At 48.4% G+C, this 12,246-nt stretch overlaps 1 protein-coding gene across 1 annotated transcript; it reads right to left on the bottom strand.

The window, feature by feature from the left end:
* Window positions 1-5,859: 5,859 nt before the first annotated feature.
* Window positions 5,860-9,293, bottom strand: CCDC194 (coiled-coil domain containing 194). The gene is made up of 4 exons (XM_053583477.1): window positions 8,961-9,293; window positions 7,226-7,322; window positions 6,704-6,836; window positions 5,860-6,040 (listed from the first exon to the last, which is right to left on the bottom strand). The coding sequence occupies exons 1-4, from the start codon at window positions 9,291-9,293 to the stop codon at window positions 5,860-5,862; spliced, it is 744 nt and encodes a 247-aa protein (XP_053439452.1).
* Window positions 9,294-12,246: the final 2,953 nt, after the last annotated feature.

Consider the following 12,246-nt stretch of genomic DNA (forward strand, 5'->3'; position numbering starts at 1 on the left):
AACTGCAACCAAAAAATAGCTGGGCGTTGTGGCGGGCGCCTGTAGTCCCAGCTACACGGGAGGCTAAGGCAAGAGAATCGCTTAAGCCCAGGAGTTGGAGGTTGCTGTGAGCTGTGTGATGCCACGGCACTCTACCGAGGGCCATAAAGTGAGACTCTGTCTCTACAAAAAAAAAAAAAAAAAAAATATATATATATATATATATCATTTTAATTGTAAAATACCTGTATATAACATAAAATGTACTACAGTAATCTTTTTTTCTTCTTCTTCTTTTTTTTTTTTGTAGAGACAGAGTCTCACTTTATGGCCCTCGGTAGAGTGCCGTGGCATCACACAGCTCACAGCAACCTCCAACTCCTGGGCTTAAGCGATTCTCTTGCCTTAGCCTCCCGTGTAGCTGGGACTACAGGTGCCCGCCACAACGCCCAGCTATTTTTTGGTTGCAGTTTGGCCGGGGCCGGGTTTGAACTTGCCACCCTTGGTATATGGGGCCGGCGCCTTACCGACTGAGCCACAGGTGCCGCCCCTATATATATATATATATATATATTTTGAAACATAGTCTCACTCAGTCACCCTTGGTAGAGTGCCATGGCAAAAAAGAAGCAACCTCAAACTCTTGGGTTCTAGTGATCCTCTTGCCTCATCCTCCTGGGTAGCTTGGACTACAGGTGCCTGCCACAACACCTGGCTAGTTTTTTAGAGACAGGGGTCTCGATCTTGCCCAGGCTGGTCTCAAAATGCTAAGCTCAAGCAATCCACCCGAGCTTGGCTTCTCCAAGTGCTGGGATTACAGGCATGAGCCACCGTGCCTGGTTTAATTAAAAATATTTTCATTATGGACTATCTGAAATAGGACATTCTTTTCCTTCCAAAGCAGTTTATAGCTTGTTTACAAATAGGAAAGTTACAGCCAATTCTCTTGGGGTTTCTATATATGAAATTATGCCACAGCAAATGATACAAATAGGTTGAATCACTTCTTGGCTATTCCTATCTAAAATGCCAACCTGAATTAAATCATAAGAAAACATCAAACAAACTCAGAGGAACTCCACAAAATAACTGACCTGAGTGTTAAAGAACTACCAGTGTCAAAAAAGAAGCAAAGACAGACTGGGGAATGTTCCAGACTAAATGAGATAAGAGAGACTTCACAGATGCAACATATGAGCCATTGGGCCGGGTGTGGTGGCTCACGCCTGTAACCCTAGCACTCTGGGAGGCCGAGGCGAGTGGACTGCTTGAGCTCACATGGGTTTGACCCGGCCTTAGCAAAAAGTGAGATCCATCTCTACTAAAAATACAAAAAATGAAGCAAGAGTATGGCTTGAGCCCAAGAGTTGGAGGTTGCTGTGAGCTCTGATGCCACATCGCTCTATCCAGAGCAACAGCTTGAGACTCTGTCTCAAAAAAAAAAAAAAAAGGCATTTTTTTTTGTATAAAGACATGGTTTCGTTATAATTGCATCATTGGATAGTTGGTAAAGTCTGATTAGTCAGATATCAAAATCTGTGGGTCAGATAATAGTATTTTATCAATGTTCATTTCCTTCTTTTCTTTTCTTTTTTTTTTTTTTTTTGCAGTTTTTGCCTGAGGCCAGGCTTGAACCCACCATCCCCGGTATATGGGGCCAGCACCCTACTCCTTGAGCCACAGGCGCTGCCCAAGCAGTTTTTTTTTTTTTTGGCCGGGGCTGAATTTGAACCTGCCACCTCTGGCACATGGGACCAGCGCCCTACTCCTTTGAGCCACAGGTGCCACCCCTTTTTTTTTTTGGAGAGACAGAGTCTCACTTTATTGCCCTCGGTAGAGTGCCGTGGCATCACACAGCTCATAGCAATCTCCAAATCCTAGGCTTACGCGATTCTCTTGCCTCAGCCTCCCGAGTAGCTGTCATTTCCTAATTTTCTTTCTTTTTTTTTTTTGAGAGCCTCAAGCTGTCACCCTGGGTAGAGTGCCGTGGCATCACAGCTCACAACAACCTCCAACTCCTGGGCTCAAGCGATTCTCCTGCCTCCACCTCCCAAGTAACCAGGACTACAGGCGCCCACCATATCGCCCGGCTATTTTTTTGTTGCAGCCATCATTGGTGTTTGGCAGCCCGGGCTGGATTCAAACCTGCCAGCTCAGGGGTATGTGGCTGGCACCTTAGCCGCTTGAGCCACAGGCACCAAGCCATCATTTCCTAATTTTCATACTTATACCGTGATTATGTGAGAGAATTTTTTGTTTTTTCGTTTTGAGACAGTCTCACATGTTGCCCTTGGTAGAGTGCCATGGCATCACAGCTCACAGCAACCTCCAGCTCTTGGGCTTATGTGATTCTCTTGCCTCAGCCTCCCAATTAGCTAGGACTACAGGCACCCGCCACAATGCCTGGCTATTTTTTTGTTGTTGTTGCAGTTGTCATTATTGTTTAGCTGGCCCGGGTCGGATTTGAACCCACAGATTCGGTGCATGTGGCCAGCGTTGTAACCACTGTGCTACAGGCGCTGAGCCAGAATCTTCTTGTTTTTAGAGAATTATGCATTTATGGCTCAACGCCTGTGGCTTAGCAGCTATGGTGCCAGCCACGTACACCGGAGCTGGTGGGTTTGAATCCAGCTGGGGCCCGCCAAACAACAATGATAACTACAACCAAAAAAATAGCCGGGTGTTGTGGTGGGCTCCTGTATTCCCAGCTATTTGGGAGGCTAAGGCAGAAGAATTGCTTAAGCCCAAGAATTTGAGGCTGCTGTGAGCTGTGATGCCGCAGCGCTGTACTGAGGGCTACACAGTGAGACTCCATCTCGGGGTGGGGGTAAGAAAAGTATGCATTTAATTGATAGAGAAACATTATTTCTGCAAGTTTTAAAAAAAGATTTGGAATATATACAGTTGCCCATTAAATAACATGGATTTGAACTATGTAGTTCACTTATATTCTAATTTATTTTCCCAATAAAACTCACAATGAGTGTGTTTGCCTCTTCTTTTCTCTGTCACCCTGGAGATGGCAAGACCACCCCTCCTCCTTCTCAGACTACTCCAAGTGTGGATGGCAAGGATGAAGACCTTTGTGATGATCCACTTTCACTTAAAGACTAGTAAATATATTTTCTCTTCCTTAAGATTTTCTCCCTTCCCCCCCTCCTCTCTTCTCATCTCCCTCTTCCCCTCATCTCCCCTCCCCTCCTCTTCCTTTCCCGCCTTTTCTTTCCTTCTTTTGACAGGGTCTCACTCTGTCATCTGGGTTGGGGTGCCGTGGCATCATCATAGTTCGCTACGGCCTCTAACTCCTGGGCTTAAGCTATCCTCCTGCCTCAAGTAGCTGGGACTACAGGTGTGCACCACCACACCTAACTGTTTTATTTTTTGTGGAAACAGGGTCTTGCTATTGCCCAGGCTAGTGATTTTCTTAATAACATTATCTTTTCTTTAACTTAACTTACTGTAAGGATATAGTATATAATACATATAACATACAAAATATGTGTTAATTGGCTCTTTATATTATTGATAAGGCTTCTAGTCAACAGTATGCTATTGGTAGTTAAGTCTTGGAGGAGTGAAAAGTTATATGTGGATTTTCAATTGTCTGGGAGAGTAGGTGGCCCTAACTCTGGTGTCGTTTAAGGGTCTTTTTTTCTTTTTTTTTTTTTTTTAAGACAGAGCCTCAAGCTGTCGCCCTGGGTAGAGTGCCATGGCGTCATAGCTCACAGCAACCTCCAACTCCTGGGCTCAAGCGATCTCTTGCCTCCGCCTTCCAAATAGCTGGGACTACAGGCACCTGCCACAACGCCTGGCTATTTTTTGGTTGCAGCCATCATTGTTGTTTGGCGGGCCCGTGCTGGATTCGAACCGCCAGCTAGGTTGTATGTGGCTGGTGCCTTAGCCGCTTGAACCACAGGTGCCGAGCCTGTTTAAGGGTCTTGAGAGAGTGTGCACACATGATAGGTAAAGCAAAATGGATAAAAAGAGAATGTTAACATTTCAGGAATCCAGGTGAAATGTATCCAGAAATTCTTTGTACTAATCTTCCAATTTTTCTGTAAGTCTGAAGCTATGCCACATATAAAGGTTATTAAATTTAGATAAAAGGTAAACTTTTTATTTATTTATTTTTTTTGTAGAGACAGAGTCTCACTTTATGGCCCTTGGTAGAGTGCCATGGCATCACACAGCTCACAGCAACCTCCAACTCCTGGGCTTAAGTGATTCTCTTGCCTCAGCCTCCCGAGTAGCTGGGACTACAGGCGGCTGCCACAACACCTGGCTATTTTTTTTTTTTTTTTGGTGGCAGTTCAGCTGGTGCCGGGTTTGAATCCGCCACCCTCGGTATAAGGGGCCGGCACCTTACTGACTGAGCCACAGGCGCTGCCCCATTTTTTTTTTTTTTTTTGGTAGAGACAGAGTCTCACTTAATTGCCCTCGGCAGAGTGCCGTGGCATCACACAACTCACAGCAACCTCCAACTCCTGGGCTTAGGCGATTCTCTTGCCTCAACCTCCCAAGCAGCTAGGACTACAGGCGCCTGCCACAATGCCTGGCTATTTTTTTGTTGTAGTTTGGCCGGGGCCGGGTTTGAACCTGCCACCCTGGGTATATGGGGCTGGCACACTATCCACTGAGCCACAGGCACTGCCCAAGGTAAACATTTAAAAGGTTAAAAATTAAATATAAAAACACAAAACTTATGTGAAATTGAGCCATATGAAGATGTCGATATTTCAATATTTTAAACAGCACCCATATAAACAGCACTTTTGTATTGTTTAACCTATAGATTTTTTTCCTTTAATTCATACCTTTATTTCATTTTCTTGTCTAGTTGCATTGTCTAATACTTCTAGAACAATATTAAATACTTGACAGTGGACATGCTCACCTTGACCCTGATTTTGATGGCCTTTATGGAATTTATAAATTTTCTTGTTTGATCCATTAGTATAATGATTAATAGACTTCAGTGGAATACTGAACCATACCTCCCATCTATCTCATGCATAAGTCCCTTTTGTTGCAGTGTACTTCTAAAACATGTTACTTTGTTCTCTATGTTAAAATTTTCTTTTCTTTCTTTTTTTTTTTTTTGAGACAGAGCCTCAAACTGTCACCCTGGGTAGAGTGCCTTGGCATCATAGCTCACAGCAACCTCCAACTCCTGGGCTCAGCGACTCCCTTGCCTCAGCCTCCCAAGTAGCTGGGGCTACAGGCACTCACCACAACGCCTAGCTATTTTTTGGTTGCAGTCATCATTGTTGTTTGGCAGGCCCCGGGCTGGATTCGAATCCGCCAGCTCAGGTGTATATGGCTGATGCCTTAGCTGCTTGAGCCACAGGCGCGGAGCCATCTATGTTAAAAATTTCATCTGAGAATTTTGTACCGTCCTCACTGGGGGAGTGGTCTGTAGTTTTCCTATTGTGTCATCTTTGCCTGGTTTTGGTGTCAAGGATATGCCTGCTCCCTATCATGAGTCCAATCACCTATTTTACAGACAGGGTAAACTAAGACCCAGAGAAGGAAAGTTACCTCTCCAGGTCACTCACTCCTGAGCCAGGGATGGACCTCAAGTTCCCAAATGTGTGGGATGAGGGCAACACTGTTGTTAGAGGGAACTTCAAATCCTAGCTCAGGACTATCTCAGGGTGTAATCAAATGGGCCTCAGTTTCCCCATCTGCAGAATAAGCACTATTTGGTCAGGGCTGAGTCTCCTTTAAGTACTGTTTCCGTTCAGGGCGGCTCCTGGGTCTAAAGTTGAGCTTGAGCGTTGATAGGTGTCAACTGAGTATCTCACCCAGCGTGGGTACCCCTGCAGGGTCTCCACAGAGTCTGTCCTCTTGGACCCAGCTCTCACTCTGCTGGGGACCAACTCACCCTCGTGCACGCCTCGCTGGCCGCCGGCAGCCCCCAGAAGGTCCGGGACGAGAGCGGGAGCCGGGACTTGGCCGGGGTTTGGACCCCGAGCGGGGGCTGGGCCGGGGTCTCGACTCTGAGCGAGGCCGAGGCCGCGGCCCTCTGCGCTGGGTACCCATCTCGGCTTCCAGAGTGTTACTGCCGGGCAGGGGAGAGGGACCTGTCAGCATTTAGATCCCTGTGCCCAGAGATCCCCAGCCCTTATCCGCCTGATGGGATTCTATCCCCCGAGATCCCCATTCCCCGGAATCCTGCATCTCTTCTCCACCCGGACCATTCCCAGGACCCCACCACAGGGACTCCAGCCCCTTCCTCAGAATCTCAGGTCCTAGAACTGCCGACCCCTTCCTTAATACTCCTTTTTCTTTGCATCCTTCTTTTTCGTTCCTGGTCCCTCGCCGGGAACCCCATCTGCGCCCGACTCTAAGCACCCTAGCCTTCAGAGAGCCCTCAAGAAGCATCCCGCCCGCAAGAGACAACACTTCCCTCCCCATTCCTAAGTTCCAACTCCCGGGGCGGCGCCTGTGGCTCAGTGAGTAGGCCGCCGGCCCCATATGCTGAGGGTGGCGGGTTCAAACCCGCCCGGCCAAACTGCAACAACAAAAAAAAAAGTTCCAACTCCCGGATGCTTTTAATTTCTCCAAAGTTTTTCACTTTTTAGTTTCTCCAAAGCCCTGCCCGCTAGGACACGTCCGCCACGCCCCTAGTTGATGATTGGACAAAAGGACGAAGCCCTGCGTAGCCATTGGCCGTGCTTCCCGCCCACCCGCCTTCTTCCCTTCGGGCCCGCCCTTTACTTACACGCGCTCGCGCAGTGCCGCTTCGCGGGCCACGCAGGCCTCGCTTTCTGTCTCAGCCGCGCTTGCGCGTCGCTGTGCCTGGTCCAGCAGCCGCGCAGACTCCGTGGCCGCCGCCTCCCAGCGCGCCAGGGCTTCTGCAGGAGCAGGGGGCGGGGTCAGGCTAGAGACCCGGTGTCCCCGCGCCTCTCTTACCCCCACACACCCTCGCGTCTGAGTTTGCATGCGTGGTTATATGAATTTTATATGTATTAAATTTGTGTGCCATGTGCATGGTTTTCACGTCTCATTTACATAGCTTTTCATAGATTTGCATTGTTTTTGTGAGTCATTTACAATGTGTTTGTATGTTTTTAGTATTTGTATTGTTGTTGACATTTGCATGGACTCCGCAAGTTATTTGCATTCCTTTCATACGTAAGTTTTCCTTAAGTCGTTTTCAGCAATGCTTGTCATTTGCGTATCTGGAATCCTTCTAGGCTCCTCCCAACTCTGTCCCCGACCATCCCTTTGTTCTCCAACGCACCTGTCAGTGCCCCGTTCTCAGCTCCCATCTGGGTTCCCTGTGCCTTGGCTTCTTCCATCTCAATCTTCAGTGCCGTTATTTGGGTCTGAAGCCGATTCTGCGGAGAGAAGGGGAGAAGTGTATTGGCCAGTCATTTCGAGACCCTGTCCCTGGAGCTGTGTTTATAATGTCCTTTGGGGCCTTTAGTTGTAAAAAACAGAAGTGTCCTCTAAGTCTGGGGTACTGACTGGTAAAAGCTGCCTGCTTGGAAAGAGGTCTATGCCCAGGTCCACCGCCCCCACCCCCAAGCCACAAGAAAGTGGATAAGGCTTAACTCCAGGATCAGACACCAGTTTCAAGTCCACCTCAATGTAGGACTTGCTCAGTGGGGTTTCAAACCAACAGGCAAATTTGATGATTGACAATGATTGAGTTTCTGGGGTATGTGTCAGTCACTTCTGTCCGGTAGTCTGCAAAACAACTGGTTTGGCCTCCTCAGCGCATCTTCCAGCAAGAGACAGAACCAGAATGTGAATTCAGGTTAGGAATTTTTTTTTTTTTTTTGAGACAGTCTCACTCTGTTGCCCTGGTTTGAGTGCTGTGCTGTCAGCCTAGCTCATGACAACTTCAAACTCCTGGGTTCAAGCGATCCTCCTACCTCAGCCTCCTGAATAGCTGGGACTAAAGGCAATTGCCACAATGTCTGGTTAGTTTTTTCTATTTTTAGTAGAGATGGTATCTTAATCTTGCTCAGGCTCTTGAACTCTTAAGCTCATGTGATCCTCCTTCCTTAGCCTCCCAGAATGCTAGGATTATAGGTGTGAGACACTGTGCCTGGCCAGGATAGGATATTTTCTCTCTCTCTCTCTCTTTTTTGAGACAGAATCTCAAGTTGTCACACTGGGTAGAGTGCTGTGGTGTCACAGCTCACAGCAACCTCAAACTGCTGGCCTTAAGTGATTCTCTTGCCTCAGCCTCCCAAGCAGCTGGGACTACAGGTGCCCGCCACAACGCCTGGCCATTTTTTGGTTGTAGTTGTCATTGTTGTTTGGCAGGCCCAGGATGGATTCGAACCTGCCAGCTCTGGTATATGTGGCTGATGCCCTAGCCTCTTGAGGTACAGGCGCCGAGCCCAGGATAGGATGTTCTTAATTTCAACAGCCTCTGGCCCTTCTCTTAGGCAGACAGAAAAGGAGCAGAGGTCCATTTTTATTTTTAAAATCCATATGCTGCACAATAATCATTCAATAAATGTACATGGCTGAGATTTTGAGGATCATTCTTCTGAGAGGCTCAGACTGGGAAGGGTTAAGATAAATTCTGAGGGGAGGTGGCCAGAGGAAAAGGGAAGCCTTAGCAGATACCTCCTCCAAAACCCAACTTTAGCCTCCTAATTACAGGTGACATGAGTGTCCCTCTCTTAAAATAGGGCTGCTGGAAACCAGCTAGTGGGGGTGTGTGAGTGGACACATAAAGAAGGGTTAGCACAGGGCCTCCCTAGGTGGGCTCAGGGGTCTGGGGTTTCCCCAGCCACCATTTACCCTAGCAAACAGCAAAGTACAATGAAGCCTTCTGGATCAGAAGGTAGACTCAATGGTGAACTGTTATTGAAGGAGCTGAAAGGCATTATAGCACTATTCTCAATTGCCCCCCTCAATTTGAGGAATTAGGGAAACTGAGATACATGGAAGAAACCCTAGGATGTGTGTGCAGGCCCTCTCCTCCAACATTCTGGATTTCCCAACTGCCCACCTACCTGGCGGCCCTCACAGGCCTTTAGTGCCTTCTCCAACTCCAAACGGACACTATTGGCCTGGTCCAGCTGCCTGGCCAGGGCTTCCTCGCGCTGGGCAGCCTCTGCCAACTGGTGCCGCAGATCCTCAACCTCAGGCGAGTCCCCGGGTGGTGCTGTGACATTGGCCCCTGGCTCCAGGCAGCGAGGGCCCCGGGAAGCAGAGGCAGCCAGATTCCAGGCCACCAGGGCCCCGCCAGCAGCTGCTGCTGCCAGGAACACTGCAGCCCCACACAGGGCGAGCACCCGCCATGCACGCCCGGGCTCTGGACCCGGGTCCGTCTCCAGCTCCGCCATGCCGTGGTCCACAGCTCTGACCCCAGACGGCCACGAACATTTAATTGGCACCTTGGGGGCGCCAGGGACACCCACGATTCTGCCCCGCCCGGCCATGGCTTCCCGTGTCCGTTGGGAGGAGTTGGACCCCCTCCAGGGGCCAGCCCATCTTCCTCAGCCCAAGAAAGGACTGAGGGTCCCAGGTTCCAACCCTTCTTCTGCATGCCTCCCTCTGGGCCTCAGTTTCCCCCTCTGTGAAATGGGGAGAGTAGTAGCTCTTGCTGGGTAAGGCTTGAAAGGACTCAGGTGAGCACATCCAGCCAAAGTACCAAGGACCACATCTGCAAAAGGGGGCTCTGGCGACGAGTGTTTGGGGTTATGTTTGTTTGGTTTTTTAGAGACAGTCTCATTTTTTTGCCTTCGGTAGAGTGCCATGGCGTCACAGGTCTTGGGCTTAGGCGATTCTCCTGCCTCAGCGTCCGAGTAGCTGGGACTACAGGTGCCCACCACAACACCCAGCTATTTTTTTGTTGCAGTTTGGCTGGAGCCGGGTTCGAACCCGTTACCCTTGGTATATGGGGCCGGTGCCCTACTCACTGAGCCACAGGCGCCGCCCGGTTTGAGGTTATGTTGTCTCTATTCTGTTGAAGGGGAAACCGAGGCTGGGAGATGGAAGAGCACTCGACTGCCTAAGGTGGGCCTGGCTTAGGCTGCTACCTCTGCTGTGAGGAGGGCCAGAGGATAAACCTGAGGGTGGACCGCCCATTCTCCATTGGGCCGCCAGGGGGCGAACTTACAACGCGAATTGGACCCAGACTTGTTTACACTCTGTCCCAGGCTCAGGGATTCCCTCCCCATTCGGGATCCAATCTCCCATTCTCTCCCCTCTGCTCCCATCTCCTCCCCTCCCTTCTCTCTCTGCTTCTCTTCCCTCTCAGTATGGTACCCCATATTCCCTCTCTCTCCTCTTTTTCTCCCCCGCTCTCTGTCCTTCCCCCTTTCTCTCTTTCTCTGCTTCCCTTCCCTCTTAGAATCCAACCCCCCAAATTCTCTCTCTCCTCTCTTTCTCTCCCTTTCTCTCTCTCCCTGGGTAGAGTGCCAAGCTGTCCTACCTCACAGCAACCTCAAACTCCTAGGCTCAAGTGATCCTCTTGCCTCAGCCTTCCACAAGGCCTGGCTAGTTTTTCTATTTTTTTTTTGTAGAGACAGAGTTTCACTTTATGGCCCTCGGTAGAGTGCCGTGGCATCACACAGCTCACAGCAACATCCAACTCCTGGGCTTAAGCAATTCTCTTGCCTCAGCCTCCCGAGTAGCTGGGACCACAGGCGCCCGCCACAATGCCCGGCTATTTTTTGGTTGCAATTTGGCCGGGGCAGGGTTTGAACCCGCCACCCTCGGTATATGGGGCCGGCGCCTTATCGACTGAGCCACAGGCGCTGCCCCCAAACTTGTGATTTTAAGAGATCTTCCCACCTCCACCTCCCAGAGTGCTAGGATTGCAGGCATGAGCCACTTTGCCTGGCATAATTTAAAAAAATATCTTTTATAGAGAAGAGTCTGGCTATGTGGCCCAGGCTGGTCTCAAACTCCTGGCCTCTTATAAATATAAGTTGTCTATTTTGAGACTTTGGGGAAAATATAATAATAAAAAGTTAACTGATCACTCCATACTGAACCTCAGAGTCAAAGCATTCTATAATGGACATACTCTTATTTGACAACGTGAATGTTACTTTTTTGCATTATTATTATTATTATATATTTAATTGCAGCAATCGTCTGATTTCTTTTCTGAATGTATTTATCTTCGTTCATTCTTTATAAGGTTTTTGTTTCTAGTCCTTATCTTAAACATTGTTTATTGTTATTAAATTTTAAGCCTTTTTAACTTTGTGAAGGCAAAAAGTGGAAACCAAATAAACACATGTATATGTAAAAAAATAATAAAAAATAAAAACTTTTGATAGCAAAAACAAAGACAAAACAAAGCAAAACAAAACTCCTGGCCTCCAGGGATCCTCCTGTCTCAGCCTCCCAAAGCGCTGAGATTACAGACTTGAGCCACCTTGCCCTGCCTACTTTTACCTTTATATGTGTGACAGATTCCTGGCTGCCTTCCTCATCAGAGTAGATGAAGGGGCCAAAGGAAAACTTCCCCTTTGCCTTCTGAACTTTTGCTGAAAAGTCAGCTCACAAAAGGCAATTAAAAGGAGAAATGGTGAGCAGCACCTGTGGCTCAATGAGTAGGGTGTCAGCCCCATATACCGAGGGTGGTGGGTTCAAACCCGGCCCCGCCGAACTGCAACAACAATAAAAAAATAGCTGGGCATTGTGGCAGGCGCCTGTAGTCCCAGCTACTTGGGAGGCTGAGGCAAGAGAATCGCCTAAGCCCAAGAGCTGGAGATTGCTGTGAGCTGTGACGCCATTGCACTCTACTGAGGGTGACAAAGTGAGATTCTGTCTCTTGAAAAAAAAAAAGGGAGAAATGGTGTACATATGTATTAGCATGCATGGGACAGAATCACAGACTGATACCCAATAAGTCAGTGGAGTACAGACGCTTATACTCTCTTACATTCTTCTTCTTTTTTTTTTAATTGTTGGGGATTCATTGAGGGCACAATAAACCAGATTACACTGATTGCATTTGTTAGGCAAAGTCCCTCTCTCTTATATTCTTTTTTTTTTTTTTGCTGGGGCTGGGTTTGAACCCGCCACCTCCAGCATATGGGGCCGGCGCCCTACCCCTTTGAGCCACAGGTGCCGCCCTCTCACATTCTTCTTAAGGGAAGGGGAGGGCAAGTAGGGATGATTTTAGGGAAGTAGTAAGGGATTTGTAGAGGAATTCAAGGGGCTTGAAAAACACAGGGCCTGGAGCAAAATCTGTTAGGCACGCAGAGCAGGGAAGGTTTGTGAGAAAGTCTGTCCAGATATGTTGACAGACTTTAGTCTTTCTTCCTGCAATATGAGTTT

The sequence above is a fragment of the Nycticebus coucang genome, chromosome 3, assembly GCF_027406575.1.
Source record: "Nycticebus coucang isolate mNycCou1 chromosome 3, mNycCou1.pri, whole genome shotgun sequence".
Lineage (NCBI taxonomy): Eukaryota > Metazoa > Chordata > Mammalia > Primates > Lorisidae > Nycticebus > Nycticebus coucang.

Excerpts from the sequence above, each read along its gene's own strand:
- CCDC194 (XM_053583477.1), bottom strand. The coding sequence starts at position 9,293 with ATGGCGGAGCTGGAGACGGACCCGGGTCCAGAGCCCGGGCGTGCATGG. Across the intron at positions 7,323-8,960 it reads AGGCCTGTGAGGGCCGCCAG|AATCGGCTTCAGACCCAAAT; the intron begins GTAGGTGGGCAG and ends TTCTCTCCGCAG. Across the intron at positions 6,837-7,225 it reads TGAGAACGGGGCACTGACAG|AAGCCCTGGCGCGCTGGGAG; the intron begins GTGCGTTGGAGA and ends CTGCTCCTGCAG.